General features: G+C 44.6%; 1 protein-coding gene across 1 annotated transcript in view; it reads left to right on the top strand.

The window, feature by feature from the left end:
- LOC146045131 (ninjurin-2-like) overlaps window positions 1-23,008 on the top strand; it is a 46,450-nt gene that overhangs the window by 7,699 nt on the left and 15,743 nt on the right. Inside the window, exon 3 of the mRNA XM_083163817.1 lies at window positions 8,718-8,870. Coding sequence (XP_083019943.1) covers window positions 8,718-8,870 — 153 coding nt within the window. The remainder of the gene's footprint in view (window positions 1-8,717; window positions 8,871-23,008) is intronic.

Genomic DNA, 23,008 nt, shown 5'->3' with positions numbered 1-23,008 from the left:
TAGGGATTTCTTGTCAGCCCCAGTCCTTATTTTTCAGCAGGTGTTAATTGTACTGGTGCCCACAGGTGCCGATTCTGTGGGTGCTTGAGGGCCCGAGCACACACGGAAATTGATGAGCACCCACCCGTTCAGCAGCGGCCCACCTGCCCGTGTCCCACTGCACTCCCCCTCGTCGCTGGCACAGGTACTGTGTGGGCATTTATGTACCTGCACTGTGGGGGCATTTATGTATTTGGCACTGTGTGGGCATTTATGTATTTGGCACTGTGGGGGCATTTATGTATTTGGCACTGTTGTCATAATTTGAATATTGGAGACAACTGTGCTGCGTAATATAAATCAGTATTATTTTGTGGCCACACCCCTTTCCCATGAAGCCACTCCCCTATATTTTGGACTTGAGCACCCACCAGCAAAAACAAGGTGGTGAGTCAAGTTCCACCCACTTCACTACTTACTTACTTCTCTAGGAGTGATTAAACCGGATAGCTTTACTAGTGGAGTAAAACTGCAGAAAGACACACTACAGGAGCAGCCACAAGTGACAAGCAATGTAGAGCGACAGGTTGCCTCCGCTAAAAGCAGTGGAGACTGCAGTATTAATTCAGAGGAGTAAAGGGATCCCAGATTGTAATAAAAGCTTATCCTTCCACTGCAAATCAGCTTTATCAAACTCAGGAGAGCAGGGTCATTCTTTGCAGCAAACCACCACCAGTTAAGCAGCAAACTGCCTATATATGGAGAAAATATCAGTTTATTGGGACCAAGATTAATAAGCCAGAAGCGCTCCGCACTATCAATAGACCTAAACCTTTATTATTATATTGAACAGCCTACTCCAGTGAGGTCAGACACATTTAACAGCCTCAGACTAAACTGATACAAAATAAGTTCTTCAGTTTATAACAACCTTGCCATAGAATACAAAGGACTTATTGTTCTGCAGTGTAGAGAGAGAAAAGGGACCTTTTGAGACTGTTTATGGACTCAAAATGCATGCATCAACATAAGTTAATGTATGTGCACATAAAAAGGTGTTTCAGAGGTTAGCTGTAAAGGGGAATTGCGCAATAGAAAGCATAAGTTATTTATGGAGGAGTAGATATGGTGTTCTAGACTGTTTAATGTCAAACATTTCCTCATATTGTTCTAAAGTGATATTGTACATTGCAAAAGTGTTTTGTTATTAACGTAATGTTACCATGTAACGTCAAAGTAGCGCATGTTTTTGTAATATGTTACTCTATGCAACTGAATACATTTATGTGAAGGTTACCTTTAAAATCAAGCAAAGTGTCAAGAAAATACTTACCTTTGTTGGGTGACAACGAAAATTAGAAAGAAGAGTGTATCTTTACTTACCTATTCAGTGCTACACTGGGGGAATCCAGACATTAAAATTATTCCTGTTACACCTATGGTAGCTATACCCCTGTATATAACACATGTAACTATGACAGGGATGGTGGCCCCTCTCAGCTCTGGCCCTATAGCAGCTGCACCCCCTGCACCTATGGTGGTTACAACCCTGTATATAACACATGTAAATATGAAGGGTAAGGTGGGCGATCTCAGCTCTGGGCCCAATGGCCGCTGCACCCCCTGCACCTATGGTAGCTACACCCCTGTATATAACACATGTAACTGTGACAGGGAAGGTGGTCCCTCTCGGCTCTGGGCCCCATAGCAGCTGCACCCCCTGCACCTATGGTAGTTACACCCCTGTATATAACACAGGTAACTGCGTCAGGGAAAGTGGCCCCTCTCAGCTCTGGGCCCCATAACAGTTGCACTCCCTGCACCTATGGCAGCTACACCCTGTATATAACACATGTAACTGTGACCAGGAAGGTGGACTCTTCCAGCTCTGGGCCCCATAGAAGCTGCACCCCCTGCACCTATGGTAGCTACAACCCTGTATGTAACACATGTATCTGTGACAGGGAAGGTAGCCGCTCTCAGCTCTGAGCCCCATAGCAGCTGCACTCCCTGCACCTATGGTAGCTACAACCCTGTATGTAACACATGTAACTGTGACAGGGAAGGTAGCCGCTCTCAGCTCTGAACCCCATAGCAGCTGCACTCCCTGCACCTATGGTAGGTACCTGTGTCCTGATATCCCATCTCTGCCCTGCAAAACATTTCCGCTGTGTCCTACTGTATCTGCATTCTGTACTCTGTTCACAGCCCAAGGATACAGTGTAACAACCTAGGTTGTCCAAGGGGTTGATGTTCTAAGAGGCGGTTTAGACACATTTTAGTACATTAAGTCCATACCTCCATAGGCGAATCTAGGGGGTGGTCCGGGGGTGCACAGGACCACCCATTAGAGAGAGAGTCATGTTGGGAGGTATGTAAGTCTACCCAAAGACTACCATACCTGCCAACATTCTGCTGATGCTCCGGCGGGACAGTGTGTGTGGGAGGGACTCCAAACACTGCCGGCCGCGGGACGGACGTGGAACAGTTGGGAGGTGTGCACTACTAATAATTATCAAATGGAGCAACAAACACAAATGACCAACACAGCAGACGCTGAAGCTACAGGGGGCAAAGAACAGATTTATTTTAAAATAATTAACTATATCTAATTATCTAAGATATCTAATTATTATTATAATTATCAACATTGTCATTTTATTATTATTACCATATCACACACATAGGGCCTTATTCTGATTGACTCGCAAGGCTGTGAAATTCGCAGCCTTGCAAGTGTCATCAGATGCCACCTTCTGTCCGCAGTAAGGCCCATATTCTGCAGCGCTGTACAGAGAATATTATTATTACTTTAGGTTTTTAAAGAGGCCACTGTGCGGCAGCCATTTTTGGAGGGCCATTTTAGCATATTCCATGCAGAAGACCAGACCTCCACCACCGCTTGGACTGAGGTGATATATAACACTGCTTACTCGGGTTCCAGCGACTAATCACCACTTCACATCAGTGGCGGCCATTTTGCCTTTGACTTTAGCTGCAGCTCCGTCATGGATCACATGGCAAGAATAAAATGTGGGCAAATTGGAGATGCCTAATCACAAACCCCTAACCTATTTGTTAAATGGTGGAAGGTACTCTCTGATGCAGCCACAAGATAACCACGGATTACTAGTGAAAGAGCCAATAAAATTAAATACACATAGTGTGTCACATGACTTCAGGTCACATGACGGCCTCTTCCAGCGACTATGAAGAACCCACAAAGTATCCAGCATAGATTTTCTGTGCAGCACATAAAGTGCAGTAGACATTTAGAGAAGCGCTCCAGCGTGCCCTACTGCTTTCTCCCTCCGGTAAGTTTACATTAAACAAAGAACAGATTGTAGTTTCATTTATTGGTATATAAATATTTCAGCCCCAGGGCGCCTTCCATCATCTCACCAAGGCACAGTTCAGTGAATATGAGAGACTGCCTGAGGTCTTGTGCCAGGAACATCACTACATTATTAGCATCAAGGCAACTACAGACATTTCCTGAAATATACAAAACTCTACTTAGAACAAGGAATAAAAAATGTGCAGGGATGAGCGCTAGGAATTGGTAATCGCCTGTCCGTACCTGCCTGAGTTTGACCACACTAGGGATAGACATGTACATTACAGGTTGGGGGTAGGGTTGTAGTTCATTGCTGATTTGCATGCAATGCATCAAACCAATGACCACAAACCATTAAAGTCGGACCTAATTCTCCTGTGAGCTGCCCGGCAGCTCCCCGGGAGACTCACATACGATTTAGCACTTGATGTGCTATTTTTTACATGTGATAAATCACATGCAATTTATCACATGTAAAACCGGGGAGCTGCAGCGGGCAGTGAAGAGCAGTGGGGCGGGTGGCGGTTTTTGAGCGCTAGCGGGCAGTGATCAGCGGCATGGGCAGCGGCGGGTATTAGAATTTTTAAATAACGTGTCCAATGACTGGCTGGCCTCTGATTGGCTGAGAGAGAGCACTCTCAGCCAATCAACTGCCTCCCTTCCGAGCAGCCGCTGATTGATTGAGAGAGCTCTCAACTAATCAGAGTCTGGCCAGTCATTTCAAAGGCTATGTTAAAATTCTAATACCCACTGCTGCCTGTCCCGCTGATCACCGCCCGCTAGCGCTCAGCACCCGCGCCCTGATGCAAGGTGACTTGCAGGGAAATCTACAGCATGAGCAAAGAGGGAGGTCGGACATCATCTTACGTGCTGCACGTCCAACCTCCTGATCTGGTCCGATGTGCACGGGACCGCACATCAGATTGGATGTCACACACGCTTTTGGACAGATTTCACCCGATTTATCAGCCCAAAGTGCCAAAATTGGGTGAAATTGGCCCAAAATCGCATAGTGTATGGGCACCTTTACTGTGCCTGGTAGGCCAATAAGTGAAGGGGGCGGAACAGAACATTGGTAGGGCTGCGCATCTTTCCAATAAGAGAAGAGGCAGAACAGAGCCAACCAGGCATACACATCTTTCCAATAGGAGAAGGAGAGGCGGAACAGAACAGGCCAGGCATACACATCGCTCCAATCAGAGAAGGAGAAGCAGAATAGAACAGGCCACATCTTTCCAATAGTAGAAGGAGAGGCGAAACAGATCAGGCCAGGCATACGCCCACTTTGTTTGTTTGTTTTTGTGCTATTCAGGCTTGCGCATACGACCCGTGTGCATGAGCAGTCATTTGATAATAACTCGCACTGCAAATCCTCTGATTAATGATCAACTCTGAATCAGGCCCTGTATACAATATATTGTGACATAGTTTGCCGGCAATACTTAGACAGGGTTAACAACATATAATGTACAAATGCGTTATACATCCTGATGTAGCACTGACAGATAAATCAGCAGAACGTGAATGTGTTCTCCTCTCTGATGGTTTCCTGTTCCACTTTATAAATAGAATTCCCATCCAAATTTCCCATTCGGGGCTTCTGCATTTATGTGGATGTCTTATGATAATCAGCAAATTCAGAAACGCAATCACAGCGGATGAAATAACATTTATTTTGGTCTCGGAAATGTTTCTGTTCTGCATAGCCAGGGGTAAATTGACTAAAGGCCCATACACACTAGACGATATTGGTCACAATATCGCTCAGAAAGGCCTTTCTAAACAATATTGTAAACGATATCGCCTAGTGTGTACGCTCCCTGTCATTAACAATGCGCACTCCTGCGCATCACTAACGACCTCGTCCAAGCCTATCCTTATGAGGGAGGTCATCATTAACAACGGCCATGCTGCAGCGGAAACATGGCCGTTGCTCCCCCCGCCGCCTCCTTGCCATCGCAAGTGTGCATGCACTGGCCAATGCCTCCACCCTCCCCCACCAGGGGAGGAATTCCGACTGTTGGGATGTTCCGACAGAATACCCCCTTCTATCTGTTATCTTCTTGAAGGTGCTAAATAAATAAGAAGTAGAATCTGATTGGTTGCTATGGGCAACATCCCATGTTCAATAGAACTCCTATCATAGTAAGTTTGTGAAGATAGACAAGCCAATAGGTCAAACCCAAAAGGATGAAATGACACATGAAAAGGTCAACATGAGTTTTTTTTAAATATTTGCTTCAATGTCAACAACTGAGAATATGGACCCCCTACTCAGTGTAACATGTGCCCTCACATAATTTACTTTGCTCCCCATGCTGCCACGCTACGTTCTCCCTCTGTGTCGACATGAATGGTGACATAAGAACAAGCTGGTTTAAAATAAATAAATAAATAATGGAAAACTGATATTGACTTTGTCACATGTCTACTGTTCTCATGTCGACATTTTGACCCAGTCTACCTATTGCATGCCGATCTTTTACCTAATTTTCTTATTTACCATCACCCGTCCTCCCAGTTTTCGCTTGGCAGGACTGGGTGGCGATACCCTATAGAAGCCTATGGGCCGCCATCCGCGCCCCCCCCCCCCCCCCCCCCCGTCCTCCTGATCTCCTCCTCCCCCAGCAGGTGTCACAGCCGGCAGGACATCCGGCTCCAGGGGGGAGGAGGAGACGCAGGGGGACACTGGCAGTCGCCGGGATGTGACGGAGACCCCTGCAGACCACATCAAAGGTATCGCAGGGGTCTCCGTCACCGCAACCCGATGCTAGCCGCATATGTTAGTACATATGCGGCAGCATCGCGGCGGCTGCCAGGCGAAGGGTGGCGATGTATATTAATACATTCCGCCCTTAATAGGATGAGAGATTCAGAAAGTGAGAGATTTGGTAAGAAATCACCAGTTTTTTTAAAGCGGCAATCATTTACATTGCAAAATCCAACTGGTTTTGCAGTGTAAATGATTGCCGCTTTAGTAAAACTGGAGATTTCTTACCAAATCTCTCACTTTCTGAATCTCTCATCCTGTTACATTTCTCCCTACGTAGCGTTCAGTGCATTGCCCACATAAAGATCATCAATAATATTCAAAGTCACCGTAAACTCTAATTATTATTCATATACTGTAGCAGCATCCAGGTTATGGGATTTATGGCCCGATTCAGCATCACTCCTTGTTATCCGAATTCGGCCCCAGTCTCGATGGTCAGACACATCCCCTCTCATGGTACCAAGGGGTTTCAGTGGCAGGGGGCAGACGTTTGGCTGGGCGGTGTCTCAGCACTCAGTAAGCAGCGATTTTCGCTTATCAAGCCAACCAGAATCAAGCACTTAATGGGGGTTTATTTATAGCAGACATTATCAATGCCGCATAAGGTGGTAATATGAGGGCACCCGGCCAGTCTTCCATATACTTATTCACTCCTGCAATGTATTGTAATAAATGGCATGAAAATCACATTAGACGTATTTTCATAAAGCTACACATATATACATCATCTCCCCTTGTGTATGTGCGTGTGTGTGGGGGGGGGCATTATTCATATATATGGGGGGGGGCACAATGCATACGCGGGCTTGCAGCAGGCTGCCCCCTTTCAAAGAGACAGTTACTGACGGAGGGCGGCAAAACACATTATGCAAAATGATTGTAATCACTGGGAAGCCGCAGCCAGGCCTAATGTGTCTTTATGATGCAGGTGCTGCTGTATCGCGCATAACAATACTTTATCGGTGATTTATTCCTTAAGAAGTCTTTTCAAAGCGAGCTTCTGGTACCAAGCATCTTACATGTAAAGTGTACACAAACTGCTATCTCTGATGTCATTGAATAGATTTATTACCCAGCTGAAATAAATTAAACAAAAATAATGACATTAGGTTGAACTGAGGCTAAAATACCAGTTCCCTCTGCCATACACGGGACATATCGCTGGTGTCGCTTGGGTTGCAATTTTAGTTAGAGTTTCAAAATGAAACTGGACCCAAAATTGTTGCAAGGACTTACGAGGCTTTACTGCGTGTATCCAATGTGTGCATCCAGAGCATACTTGTCTACCTTCAAGTTCTCCTCTCCGGAAGACTTTCTGCAGCTTTCCCTGGGATGGTGGTGGCGCTTGCTGTCATTTAGTCCCGCCCCCTTTCTTTTAAATGCAGTGATTCCCAGCTCTTCAGGGTGGGGGTGGTACTAAATGATGCTCATCGTGATTTATATCTCCCAAACATACAGGTCAATTTGGCAACGTAGCCAAAAACCCTGCATATTTAAATGTCCCTGATGATGTCACTACAATATGGCGGCTGATATTGTTCAGTTTGGATGCACAATATTGGCCACCTATGGCTATTGTTAACTAAATTGGCCCATGTCATCTAGTGTGTATGGGGCTTAAAGGTGCCCACACAATACAGCAATATTGGGCTGATCGGCCGACTGTTTCCTGCAAATCATTTGCAATCGCAAACTATCGTGATTTGATGCGCACTCCTGCAGATCTTTAGCTGCATCTTCTGATCTTACCTGCTGCAGGAAGACAGGAATCTGTAATTGTGCGTTCAGGTGGTTGGGTATTTGGGAGTTGGGGCGTGTTCTGGTGCTCAGGCATGTTCAGGAGCTTGGGCATTCAGCTGTTCGGGCACGCTCGATAACGGGCACTCGAGTATTCGGGTGAGCTGGAGCACTCAGATATTGGGGCGCTCAAGTGTTTGGGCTCCCAGGCGATCTGCAGGAGGATCAGAGGCTGATGAGGGTGGCATGCGGTCAACGGGATGAGCGACGTTTGTGCGGGAGACCGATGACAGCGCATAGCAATAGGTCAATGGCATGCAAGGAAATCTACAGGGGCAGCACGCGTCGGCAGCACAACTCAGCCGGGAAGATTTCTGGGCATATCACCGAAGGTGTTCAAATTTTTCTAAAATCTTAGGATAATCTTTGTCAAAATGTCCTCTTTGCACAAAATCTTTTGTCCAGGACTGACGGGGAGTTCAAGGGAGATCTTAAGATAAATCTTAAGATTGCAGAACTTTCTAGTGTGTGGGCACCTTTACTCCTTGGGTCAAACTGATGAAGCTCGGAATGCTGATTACGTTCCCAGAGTCGGTACCTCTCTGAATGCTGAGTATAAAGTAAAACATATTGCACTTTATTGTATGGGAATAAGATGCACAGAGCAGAAGATTCAGCAGTAAAGCTGTACCTGGGACCACCCCCTCCCATCATGCTGCTTTGTACAGGGAGCATCAGGTAACACTACATCTATAAAACAGATAGCAACAGCTGGTGAGGCTTTTCCATGACTAAGGACCTTGGGGTACAAACGTTTTTGCAAATATAAAGATTAATGTGGTGTATGAATTATTGATGGGGACATTCGCTAAGCCTTTCATATTCCTGCAGGTAATACGGAACATCAATACCTTTGCCAGAACAAAGACTTTGGCCCAAGGATTTCTAGACATGGCTCTCTTCACCGCCAACGCTTCCCAGATGAAGCACCTACTACAGGAGGGGCCTGATACTCCGTGCTATTATTTCCTTTTTACCCTTCTGGTGAGTCCTTATGTCATAATCCAAACTCATTCAGGTTTCTATGAATAATTAAAATCATGCCAATGGCAAAATCTGGTTCAACGTATAATCTTACTGCATTAACCCCTTGTCAACTTTTCCTTAATTAACATTTTTTAAGGGCAGATATTTATCACCAAGGTCATGTTTGGGAGTCAGCAAAGATTCTAATTGGCCACTGGTACTTATATCCCTGGTGGATCCTCTCTGCTATCTTCTATAGGGTGCTAAATAAATAAGTTGATTCTGATTGGTTGACCATAGCAACATCACATGTGAAGTCTTATTCCCATCTTAGTAAATTTCCCCAGTTGCATATTGTAATTGGTGCTCAGCTATTCAGCTCCCAACTGTCACGTGTTCAGCTCCTAACTGCCATGTGGCTGAAAAATGGCAGTTGGAGCATAACAGCCGCACTCGCTTCACCTATGGTAGCTACGTCCTTGCTGCGCTTCTCCTATAATCCCCCAGAAACTAGTTTATATGCGTATCTTGCTGCATACAGTATGAGTCTCCACATACACCCTAGGTAAGATAAACGTACAGACAGGTTTTTACTTCTAAGCAGAAATTGCAACTTTATATTCAAGTCCAAACCTGTTTTGATTGAGTGATTGATTGGTCGAATGATTTTGAATGCAGGGCAAATACCAGCTGTTTTTGTATGAAGGGCACAAATGCTGGGAAGCTTTATGTGTATACTTCTATTTAAGTTAGGACATACCCCCTCCCAATTCTAAATCACTCTGTACATTTTTCATCTGCCCCCACCTGCAGTGCAGGTCCAGCTCAGAAAGTATAAAGCAGAGCAGCAGTTCCCTGGTCTGTAAAAAGTTCTTAAAGGCTCTGTAACAAAAAGCTCTGGAAAAAAGCTCTGGAAACAACTTTGCAAAATCATTGGAAAAAAGCTCTCATAAAAGCTTTGAGAAAACTTTGGAAAAAGCTCTGGAAAAAGCAACAGTTCCCTGATCTGTAAAAGTTCTGGAAAAGGCTCTGGGAAAAAAAGCTCTGGGGGAAATACTCTGGAAAAATCTTCTGGAAATGCTCTGGGAAAAGCTCAGTGAAAAGCATTAAGAAAAGTTTAGGAAAAAGCTCTGGAAAAAGCTCTAGAATAAGCTCTGGGAAAACAAGCTTTGGGAAATCACTGGAAAAAGCCTTAACTTGGAGAAGCTGCGATAAAAGCAAGTGATAAACATAACCTGGCTTATAGCGGTGCATAAAAGTATAGCGCCTCTTAAATATTTATCTTGATATATGCAGATTTAAGATTATACTCTGAAATAAACCAAATAGGTTTCCTTTAGACTTCAGACTTGGGCATAGAACAGCTATATAAATAAACACTTCAATCAGCTGACGTATGCATTTACTGCACTGGAGCATAAAATGACACAGGTTATCACGGAGGGTTTTAAATCACTTACAGTTCACTCTATAATTAGACAATGGTTGATTGCCAGTTTTACACATGTATTCATAATGCCGAACCAATTATAAAGGCTTAGTTGAAAGGCATAAGTACATTTAAATAATCTAGTCTTTGTTCCCCCTGGGCATGATTTAGCAACTAAATATTTCTGCAGTCTTTAAATGCGACTAGCCGTGCAAACACAGAATGCATAATTGTGTGTGCTAGAAACACCAACTTAAATCAAGATAAACGCAGCAATTCCTGAGAGTGCTTGGCGACGTCCCCCCGTTCTACACAGTTAAATTCTCCTCCTGCCATAATCGGTTTTACACATGACAATTCTGCAGCTGTGATTCTTCTTCTAGAAACACAAAGGGAAACTTCTGAGCATGCAACAATGCAGACACAGAATGTAATACTCTTGTGGTGGCATCACACACCTAGCGTGACTCCCAACATTGGCATGGTGCTATGCACAAAATAGCGTAACTACCATAGGTGCAGGGATTGCAGTTGCTATGGAGCCCAGAGCTGAGCGGGGCCACCTTCCCTGTCACAGTTACATGTGTTATATACAGGGGAGTAGCTACCATAGATGCAGGGGATGCAGCCAGGGCCGGCGCCACCACTAGGAAGGTCTAAGCATTTGCCTAGGGCGCCGGCCACTGGAGGGCAGCAGTTCGCCTCTCGCCCCCCCCCCCCCCCGTGCAAAGGAAGTACCTGCTGCACCGTCTGGGGAGTGGGCAGGGGGTCCATGCCGGCTTCTGACAGGAGCCTGCAGTGGTGTCCTTGCCGCGCGGGTACCTGTGGAGCTGTGTATAAAGCTGGCGGCGGTGGGGGGTCCCTGCAGTGAATAAGAAATAACTACAGGGGAGCGCCCCAGGCGAGTCGGCGTGGGGGCGCCCCGGTGCCGGGGGGGGTGTACCTGTCCTGCGGCGCTGTGTATATAAAGCTTGCGGCGGTGGCAGCGGGGGGTCCCTGCAGTCAAGAAATAAGGAGCGCTATCCGTCTGGCTACGCAGAAGCGCTTCTGTTGTGAAAACACTGGCCGCACGGCGCACGCTGATTGGCTGAATCTCAGCCAATCAGCGTGCGGCCAGTGTTTCCACAACAGAAGCGCTTCCGCGTAGCCAGGAGGATAGCACTCGTTATTTCTTGACTGCAGGGACCCCCCGCTGCCGCCGCCGCAAGCTTTATATACACAGCCGCAGGACAGGTACCCCCGCGGCACGGGGGGGGGGGGGGGGGCAAAATGCCGCCCTGAATAACTAGCACTATCCGCCGGGCTATGCGGCGGCGCGGGAAGCGCTGCCGGGTTTGAAAACACTGGCCGCACGCTGATTGGCTGAGATTCAGCCAATCAGCGTGCGGCCAGTGTTTTCAAAACAGAAGCCCTTCCCGCGCTGCCGCCTAGCGCTAGTTATTTCTTATTTCTGTCACAGTTACATGTTTTATATACAGGGTGTAACTACCATAGGTGCAAGGAGTGCAGCTGCTATGGGGCCCAGAGCTGAGAGGGGCCACCTTCCCTGACACAGGTACATGTGTTATATACAGGGGTGTAGCTACCATAGGTGAAGGGAGTGTAGCTGCAATGGGGCCAGAGCTGAGAGGGGCCACCTTCCTTGTCACAGTTATATGTTTAAATACAGGGGCCACCTTTGCTGTGAAAGTAACTTGTGCTATATACATTTTTTAGCATTGGCTGGTACATAGGCTCCCTTAATAACTTTTACTATGGGGCTTACAAATATCTAGTTACGCCACAGGAGTGGTCACATGCCATGCCCCCAGGGGTACTTCTAAAATGGTCAGAGGGGGGATTTTGATGTGATGTTTACAATTCTGCCCATCGCTTCTTTTTCCACTTCTACGCAGATGCACCCGTGCTCAGGTCTGTGCACCAGATTGCAGAGGCATCGCACTGGGGTGAAAATGTGTTAGTAGAGCCTTCACCCCAGCAGTGAATGTAAAGTGAAGAGCTGTGATTTGCACAGTGCTTCTTTTTATAACTCTCCATAGACCCACCTCTCCCCAGACCAATGCACTGGTTTGTGGAGGCATTGCACAAGGGTTGAGAGTGATAATGCACTTTGAAACGTGTTAGTAGGAAAATGGCCAAATGCTATGGACAAGTGATTTTGAGGTTTCCACCTTTGCATCATATGAGGACTGTGCATTTAGAAACACGTTGGGTGGGAACAACCAAGATATTTAACAGTACATTTCCAATGTGATTCCTAAATAAGGTCTTATAAAATTATGTATTTTAATTAGTAAATATTACTTTTCCACCTAACAGTACTGTAGCTTATACTTACAGTAAATAGACTGTGAACTTTCAGGCAAGGCCTTAACTAGGGTGGTTTTGACATGTGCCATCGCACAGGCCACTGAAAGGCAGAGGCATTTTTAATTTTACTGAATCTCACTTGCAATTTCCACCTCTTTAATCTCCGGCATCACCTGGCCGCCCCCATCTCCCCATCATGTCCCTAAGCACCTTCAGTCACATACTACCCGTATATGAGGTGTCTGACTACAATAAAGAAGGTCATGGATTCGGATCCTACTAAAAAAATTGTGATTTGAAATAAGATATATAACTAAATGACCAACAGCTGTCAAATTAAGTGCAGAAAGGATAGTATAAGAGGACTGGTGTCCAAATCCATTTTCTAAAGATTATTTTGTAAGTACAGGTGTTATATATATTCACTGATGCTGTATGCATATTCTTATACCATACACATAAATGAGAAATGTGCTTATTCCTCTGGGAGCCCCCTGGGCAAGGACCAGTGCGTGGAACCAAAATATGCCAAAATATGACAAAATAAAGTGTCTTTGAGCTGCTGGATGAAGCTTACGTGTCCTATCACGAACCTAATTAAAGACATTTAAATCTCTATGAATGAGGGTCTGTTATAATTGGTCTGTCTAGTTTCATCTTCTTCACTGTCTATAACTTGGGGGGAGGGGTGCGGGACCCGGCTCATACAAACGTCACCTCTCACTTCCTTTCTTCTCGCTTTGAGAAAACATGCTAATAACCACAAGGCTATTAACAGATTAATTAACAGCTCATATCTGGCAGATTTTATTGAGGGAGAAAATGCGAAAGTGTATTGTTCCCAGAAGATGTCTCCAGTTGTTATCTATCCACTATCTACTTGTCCATCTTCCTTATGCATGGATGGTGATTGGATTAGAGGGGTGAATCTCCTCAGCCTTCTGCCTCCGGGGGTAACCGGCATTTCACCCTGCTCGCCATTGATACAAAGTGAAGGCGGACTCTACCCATTGCTCTCAGTGGACAAAGTTGTATTTATGCCAATTTTAAAAGGAGTTTGGTGCAGTACCTTCTGGATGTATTGTCTTACTAACACCCTACTGCACGTTCTACTTAACATATTGAGTATGTACTAAGGTTATAGTCCCTGAGGACTAAGGGGGCCACTACTGCCTCAGTCACCCTCTTCCTGTCACCCACTGTTTTTCCCTGTCATACTCTGTCTCCCCCTGCCATTCCCTGTCACCCTCTGCCTCTCCCTGTTACCCTCTGTATCTTCCTGTTACCCTCTCCCTCTCTCTGTTACCCTCTGCCTCCCACTGCCTCTCCCTGTCACCCACTGACTGTCACCCCTGCCTCTCTCTGTCACACTCTCCCTCTCCCAGTCACCCACTGCCTCTCCCTGTCACCCCCTGCCTCTCCCTGTCACACTTTGCCTCTCCCTGTCACACTCTGTGTCTCCCTGTCTTCCCCTGCCTCTTTCTGTCACACTCTGCCTCTTTCTATCACCCCCTGCCTATTTCTGTCACACCCTGCCTCTCCCTGTCCCACCTGGCCTCTCCCTGTCACCCACTGCCTCTCCCTGTCACTCTTTGCCTCTCCCTTTCACACTCTGTGTCTCCCTGTCTTCCCCTGCCTCTTCCTGTTACCCTCTCCCTCTCTCTGTTACCCTCTGCCTCCCACTGACTCTCCCTGTCATACTCTGCCTGTCACCCCCTGCCTCTCCCTGTCACCCCCTGCCTCTCCCTGTCACACTTTGCTTCTCCCTGTCACACTCCATGTCTCCCTGTCTTCCCCTGCCTCTTTCTGTCACACTCTGCCTCTTTCTATCACCCCCTGCCTATTTCTGTCACACCCTGCCTCTTCCTGTCCCACCTGGCCTCTCCCTGTCACCCACTGCCTCTCCCTCTCACCCCCTGCCTCTCCCTGTCACCCCCTGCCTCTCCCTGTCACACTCTGCCTCTTCCTGTCACCCACAGCCTCTCTCTCACCCTCTGCCTCTCCCTGTCACCCCCTGCCTTTTTCTGTCACACTCTGCCTCTCCCTGTCACACGCAATTATGTATATACAAATATATGTATACAGTATGTTATATGTATATACAATTGTTATGTATATACAATTATATGTATATACAATTATATGTATATACAATTATATGTATATACAATGTTAAATGTATATACAATTGTTATGTATATACAATTATATACATAACATATGTTATGTACAGTATATACAATTATATACATATACATATGTTATGTATATACAATTATATACATAACAACCAATAGAATGTCAGCTAACTATTGACCTATACTCTTAAAAATGGATGTGATTGGTTCCTACACAATACAGCCCAACATCTTCGTGCTTGATTGTATACCTGTATGTAAGCAAATGCCGTTGTAGTTGCGAATCATTCTTTACAAAAATATGCAAATGGAGCAGGCACCAAGATTTGCATGCAAAGAAGTGCCCAATGGCAGCACATTGGTTAAACATTGGGCACACCCAAACAGTCTTGACAAGCCTGTGTTTTAGTAGCCAATCCCCATGTTTCTGCCCACAAATGGTGCCTGGCTGTTAATCAATGTGCAAATAAATTCTCTTCTGCGACCGATGTTGTAAGATCATTGCAGCATTGCAAAGCGTAACTTTTTATGCATCCGTAGTGTCATTAAATTGCTCTAACCTTGTGTCCATTTCTGGATAAAGCCTTTGAAAAGACATCACCAGGAAGGTGGCAAAGGAGAAGAAAAAGAGGACTCTCTTTGTGGGGCACTCTTTAAATATGTCAATAAGTTTTTTTAAAATGTAACTTTTATTAATTTTATATTTAAGATAAGTGGGACAAATGGGCCTGTCGTATAAAAATAGATTAAATTGGATTGAGTCCTTCCTGTGTCCCTTATGCAGTGAGCCTTTACAATATATGCTATGTACTTGGGGGTACACTAATTGGTAGGAAGGGTTTTATTCCCCTCTGGGGGTCTTGAATAGACAATGTGTTCCCAGTGTGGCCGAAGCTCTATTATCTGGGGATCGTTTGGAGGCAAAAGTTTATTTTTATGGAATCCTGTATTGGGTAATTAAGGGGTATATTCCCTGTTGGTAATAAAGGATTCTAAATAATACTGATGAGGGTAAGGTTCCCTCCAAGAAGTAGACTGCTTATTAATTACCGATCACATCAAGCCGTCTTGAGAGGCGAAACGCGCGTCATCAGATCTAGACACTGCCCGCCGGTGGGTCAGTGTGGACGGAGACTGCTCGGTAAATTAGCCGCGTCCCAGACGGGACTTCAATACTTACAGAGAACTCGAGACGGACACTTGACGTACCCTTATCTGCACCCTCAGGTACCATATCGCTCTCTCATTAGAGACTTGCACATTAACTATCCCTGCTCTGTCTTGGGACAACAGGGAAGTCTGCGGCACTTAACTCTAACAGCTAAAGCGATCACTTTATTTTTTACTCTTTGCTGAATGGTAACAGGATCTACCTCTCTCATTACTGAGTACGCTGCAGGAGCATGACTCACTAACAGCAGTTGGTAGCACTCCATTGTTACCTTTCCTGGTATTGTGTATGAATAGAAGGGTTGGACAGACAGACACTGTTACTACCCAACGTCATCCAATTTAGGACTAGGTACTTTTTTTTGTCCTCTAAACGAAACAATATTGTGACACTACATGTACCAGGTATTGACGTACAGCAGAAAGTACTTGAATCATTGATCACTCAATAGGAATACATTGCGAATTTCCTGTGATCTGCGCATATAGCGGACAAATACTACAATCTGCTTTTTGGTCACCCAACAGTAGCACATGGTTAATTATGTGATTTATCATAGACCTAAGCATCATTTGCTTGTACAACAGGAACACACTGTTGAGCACATGCGATCTGTTAACTGTGATCTTTTTCTGCGATCAAAGATACATGCCTGTTTATTGCAGGACACTGATTAAGTAGATGTGATAATTGAATGTTAACTTAGAAAAACTGGATACTGAGAGCAAGACATTGTTGCAACATGCATGCTCAACTATGAAGAAAAGTTTAAATGTTGCAAATTGCCAATTGTATCTTCAGCAAATAGACACAATCTGCTCTTATAGACATCCATCTGTTGTAGTCAGACCGTATATTATATCTGCATAAATATTGTTTTACATTTGATCGATTATTTTCGGTAATCAATAAGCAGTCTCCTTCTTGGAGGGAACCTTACCCTCATCAGTATTATTTAGAATCCTTTATTACCAACAGGGAATATACCCCTTAATTACCCAATACAGGATTCCATAAAAATAAACGTTTGCCTCCAAACGATCCCCAGATAATAGAGCTTCGGCCACACTGGGAACACATTGTCTATTCAAGACCCCCAGAGGGGAATAACACTTCCTACCAATTAGTGTACCCCCAAGTGCATAGCATATATTGTAAAGGCTCACTGCATAAGGGACAGAGGAAGGACTCAATCCAATTTAATCTATTTTTATATGACAGGCCCATTTGTCCCATTTATCTTAAATATAAAAGTAATAAAAGTTACGTTTTAAAAAAGTGATTGACATATTTAAAGAGTGCCCCACAAAGAGAGTCCTCTTTTTCTTCTCCTTTGCCACTGTCTATATTTGGACTCAGGGGAGCACCACCAACTCCAAAATTAGCTACACCCCAATCTGGTGATATTTTCGAGAATTGGTTACAGGCTACCCAGGCCGTCCCCCACCACAGGTGAGACTAGGTCTCCCTTGACCTCTCTTACCCTAGGTGGGCAAAAACCTTGTGCGGAATCCAAAAACCACACTTTTATCACCAGGAAGGTGCCTGGAGGTGCTGGCTGCTCCCGGGTGGGCTTCCCACTAGGCCGTGCCCCCTCTGTGATGGTATCATGGTGCTCTGCAAACAAGGCCAAAATTTGGATTTATTTTGATCCTCGTCTTCCTGAATAATTGTCGTTTTGGTGGAACGTTTGTTCTCAAAATGGACAAAACCATGCTGCAATGCAGATGGGGCAGATGTAATGTGTGCAGAGATAATAGATTTGGGTGGGGTGCAGGGCCGGACTGGCCATCTGGCCACTTTGTGCAGAAAGTTCTGATAGAACTTTCTGCAGTAGCGCTGTGCCCATCCTGCTGCCTCGAGTCCTGTGTGCCGTGCCCCCCCCCCCCCGTGTGCTGCCTCCTGGTTGCACCTCACCCTGTCACTATGCGCCGCCCGCCCTGCACGGCCGCACCTGACCTGCCGCACGCTGCCTCCTGGCTGCCCATCACTATGCGCCGCCCGCCCTGCACGGCTGCACCTGACCCACTACTGGCGCCACCATCCAGATTACAATCCAGGGGCAGGAGAAGCTGCACAGCGTCAGTCACAAGGTGTTGTTGGAATGGATCCGTCCTGCTGTACCAGCGCAAGACTACTACTAGTAAGTGTCCTGCTTGTTTTCTGTCTATGACTAGTCCTGATTCCTACTCCTAGTGCCCTACCCTATCCAGAACCTCTGCTCTGCTACCTGTGGCTGCTGCAACTCACACTGCAGTCTGCAGTGCAGACTCAGTGAGACTTCTTTACTGACTTCTTTTCTGAGACCAGGCAAATTTGCACCCAGCCTCCAGCCAACAGGAATAATTTCCATGGCCCATAATAATATGTAATGGGTATAAGGATTGTGTCATATTCTGTAATGGGCGTTACGGTGTGTGTGTCATAATGTGTAATGGGCATTAGGGTGTGTTCCATCATGTGTAATGCCTCCTTTTTGTGAAGCCACGCCTCTTTTTCATGACGCCACGCAAGGATCCCGCCTACTGAGCATGGGCCTCTGTGCTCAAAATGCCAGGGCCGATTTCTGGTCCCAGTCCAGCCCTGGTGGGGTGCGTTCAAACCTAAATCTAAATTGCAGTCAATATTTACCCCGTACAGAAACAAAATAACTCACCCAAATCTAACTCTCTCTGCACCTCTTACATCTGCCCCACCTGCAGTGCAGCATGGTTTTGCCCATTTTTTAGAACAAATTCGGACTACAATGCTACATGTGAGGTGGCAAGTTGGCAACAGCACTCCTGCCCTATAATCAGGTCTGATTTAGGCCCTTAATTCTGTACAGTTACCTCACTTTCTAACCTTTACTTGAATTTATAATTAAATAATTGAAGAGATCCAGTGACTACATTTACAATTTTTTTTAAAGAATCTCAGTGATATTTAATGGAATGCATATTTGGTGTTTGGGCGAATTTTTGTCAAAAAACGGCCGAATTTGCACGTTTTCCCAAAATCTCCAAGTGAATGGGATGCAAATTGCGGTAACAATCTCACTTTTTGCTGTGAATTCAATTACATAGTCGAATTCTGGCAAAAAAAAATGCGATATGGAAAAATGCGATAAGGTGCGATTTTGGAACCTTGCTAAAAATCGCATCCTATTAAATGTCACCCTCTTTCTTTATCTTAGACCAAAGAATCCGTGCAAGAAAAATGTCATGCATTAGATCATTTACATTGTTGCACATAAGGAATTATAACTCAGCAATGTCAGTTAAGATATTAAATTAACATTTTTTTTTTAAGATTTAAAAATGTATTACGCTAGTTTACAACAAAATCAATTATCTCAGCATACTTTAGAAATCTCAGTGAAATTAAAAAGGGCACGTTGGCACCGTGCTAATGTAATTAGCCATAAATAGACCTTGCATTAATGACAGTAAATATAATACTTACATAGTGTAATGATTCTAGATGGGACATTAAAATCTGTTACTCAGTTTTATAAAGAATTATATCACGAGACCCCTCCATTCATTAACAGGCTGCCAAACCCTTCCAGAGATAAATTGCCGTTTCATTGCCATAAAAAGCATGTTATAATGGTACCAAATTGGAATTTTAAATCTTCGCCGTCATTAAAAATGAAAGCAGGCTGATTTAGCGCGAGGTCCAAGAAAATATTTTTCCTTTAATTCCGCCGTTCCTTCTCTTGTACGTTCTATGCCCTGAGGTGGGGGAAAAGGCAGAAGGGAGGTTTGATACGATACTGTATAAATACTTTGCTCAGTGTGAGTGGTGGATCTCCTATGTACATGAGGCACATCATTAGGGGTGGCATGAGGCACATTCCCAGGGGTGGCACTTGCTGGTTGGGCAGTAAGGCATGCTCACTTCCCTGAGGAAGGAAAGAGCAATGGTCGGAAGGAGGCCCCAACGTGATGGGGGCAGTTAAGGGATGGGGTGGCCTGAACTCCTGAATTTGCTCCTGCTCAGCATCCTCCTCAATAGCCTCGCTATGGATGCCCAAGCCCCATTGATCCCCTAACCCACCTTCCTCTGCAAAACAATAGTGGGGTATAAAATATCTACAGTAATTAGATCAATCAATAGATCAACCCCAATTTTTTACACGCTTTAGCTCGACAGGGTAAAAAAGTTAACACAAAAAAGTTGATACAAGTTCTAGATGTTTCTTGGGTGTCATTTTCTGTTTCAACTTATAGGACCACAATAAGGGCAAATGTATACCCCCTGCCCTTGATTGGCTCTCCTCTCTTCGGGAAAGGTGACTTGCAATCCTCGTGCGCAGTGAATGAACGAAAACTAGAAAAATATGTGGAAAACATTATGAACCTATGTCGACCTACCAACTGTCCTGATTTTTTTAGGATATCGTTTTTTGAGGGGCTTTCCAGCTCTCCCACCCACATGCTAAAGTGTTCTGCACTGGTTGGGCAGTTGGAAGACCTCTTGGCACAGCATCTCTTCATGCCAGCAGAGGTATTGGCGGGATGCTAGTAGTTCACATACCCGCAACGGGAGGCGTGGCTCACAAAAGCATCATCCTCATGGATTCACACCCCTTTTTGAAAAGGCCATACCCTCTTTTCAGCACCAGACACACAAGGGATCTAACTCCCTAATTGTAAACGTTGGGAGGTATGCATGTGTGTCAAGTCATGTTGACCTTTTGTACCTATTGACCATAAGCACTCTCTACATTATACCTTTTGACCCTATCAACCTATGCATGTCGAATATACTGTATGGTGATGACCTATTGTCTTTTATCCAGATACCGTAAAATATATAAATGTTAGATTATTTTTATATCGTATAAATAAATGGGGTAGATGTAAATTACTGATGATAAGGTTGTCAGAAGCGCATATAGAAAAAGTGGTGTGGTGGTGTGATGCATACGCATTAAGACGTGCCTCTAGCAGCATTAGCATTCCACCTCCATTGTGGCTGCGTTTGGACATTCTGGAGAGGTTCATAATATTAAATAAAATACATATTCAGCAGTTTACTGTATTTTAAATAAATTAGATGATTCTTTCAAAACATAAGTACCAGGGGGCGTGAGTTAGTACCAAGGGGACAAAGATGGATCAAGAGCTTGGGAGGTGCCCCCTGTGGTCTAACATTAAGAGTATAACACACAATTCATGTCTGTACCCAATGCTGATGTTCTTGCAATTTAGTGATTATAAGCAGATTCCCCTTTGCAAAGCCTGGTGAGGCAGGAGCAATCACTCACCAGTCAGAGAGACCTAACTGGTGGTGTTTCAGACCATGGTAATCCATCTACGAGTCCTCCCTCTCCCACTGGCAGAAGATGACCATGCCAATTCTGACTTATTACCAGTGCCGCAGTGCCAATGGTAACCCAACCTACTCCAGCCATTCCTCTCTGTGTATTTGTCCATAATACATGGTAAAATGTTAACTGATGGTAATCCCCGTTCAGGAGCGAATTATGTTAAAATACCATTTAGCTTCTAAATGCCATGTTAGTCTGGGTTTAAAAAAATACTGTTAGGAGCTGGTTGGTTGATACTTTGGGTGAGATTTAATAGGATGAGAGAGTTTCAGAAAGTGAGAGATTTGGTAAGAAATCTCCAGGTTTTTTTTAAAGCGGCGATCATCTACACTGAAAAATCAAACTGATTTTGCAGTGTAAATGATTGCCGCTTTAAAAAAAACTGGAGATTTCTTACCAAATCTCTCACTTTCTGAATCTCTCATCCTATTAAATCTAACCCTTTATTTCATAATTTTAGTATATCAATTATATCAATTAATTTATAGAGGTTACATTTTATTGTATTAATGATTATATATTGGTTATGCTTTATTATAGTAATCTAAACAAGCCAAATTAATGTCTTGAACTGTTGTAGGATAAATGTGAATAAATTAAGATTCAGGTTAGCAGCGCTTCCTAAGGGAAACAAAGTTTCCCATCACCTTTCTGGGGACATTAAAGTTAAAGTTGCCGGATTTTGCAAATTGCCAGATCGCCGCTCATAAACGATGCTTGGTTGGTTGATACCCCAACAAGTCAATATTCATGAGCACGCGGCCTATCAATGCACTAAGATCGTCTGTCTGATGAATATCGGCCACAAACTGCCTCTGTAATCTCATTGGCTCTTAGTGATTTCAAAGACTGTGCACTCAAGCACTGAGCCGACATGTGCCGACAGGCAGTATTTCATACCCTACCACCCACTGCGTCGTGGTGGAAGAGTAAAATAGTGTGCCAAGCGCAGCGAGGTACCGTGCCCGAAGCATGGGGAGCGTAGCAAGCCATGCGAGGGGATGCGCTACAGTTTAATGGAGTCCAAACCCTCAAATCAACCTTTTGACTGTCGACCTTCCCATTGTCAATCCAATACTTGTGTCGACCTACCAATCCTGTCAACCTTAGTCATGTCAACCTGAGCCCTGTCAATCTTCAGTGGTCAACCCAATGCATGTCGGCCTAAATTGGCTCAACCCAATGACCCATACTCGTCACTATTTCCCCCATGTCCTCATCGTCCTAGACTCGGCCTGTCAGAGATAAAAAAGACTTTCATTCTGCAGCTTCCACATTCAGTTAATTCATGTGATATTTGATCTGCCTCTGTCAAGTTTAATATGTACCACAGTCACTAATAACAGATGGCACCCCATCCCCCTGATCATGGCTTAATGCGTTATGCTATCATTTGTTTATTCTCCCTTGTGCTATCCAGTCTTTAAGCCATACGTATTTGGAGCTGAGCTGCCACAGTGATTTAGTGTATACGACTAATTTTCTTGTCATTTCAGCTAAGTAAAGTAAAAAGGCATTAGGAAGGAGACTGTGTATATATACTGTACATATAATATATATATATATATATATATATATATGCTGCTCCTCTCACCATGGGTCTCCTGCTGCTGCATCGTTGATTGCTGTAACCTCTGCATAACCAAGCTCCTTGATAAAGGTCCGCCATATGGACCGAAACGTCGGGGCATATATGGATGTGCAAACAAAATGATTGCTGTTTAATTGATTGAAAATTCTTTGGATGAAATAAAAATACCCAAATTGGATTTTATAATCAGTCTTCTGTCT

This window comes from Crinia signifera, chromosome 11, assembly GCF_055691185.1.
Source record: "Crinia signifera chromosome 11, ASM5569118v1, whole genome shotgun sequence".
NCBI classification, from domain to species: Eukaryota; Metazoa; Chordata; class Amphibia; order Anura; family Myobatrachidae; genus Crinia; species Crinia signifera.
Note: the sequence above shows the minus strand (reverse complement) of the source record. Positions and strands in the feature narration are given on the sequence as shown.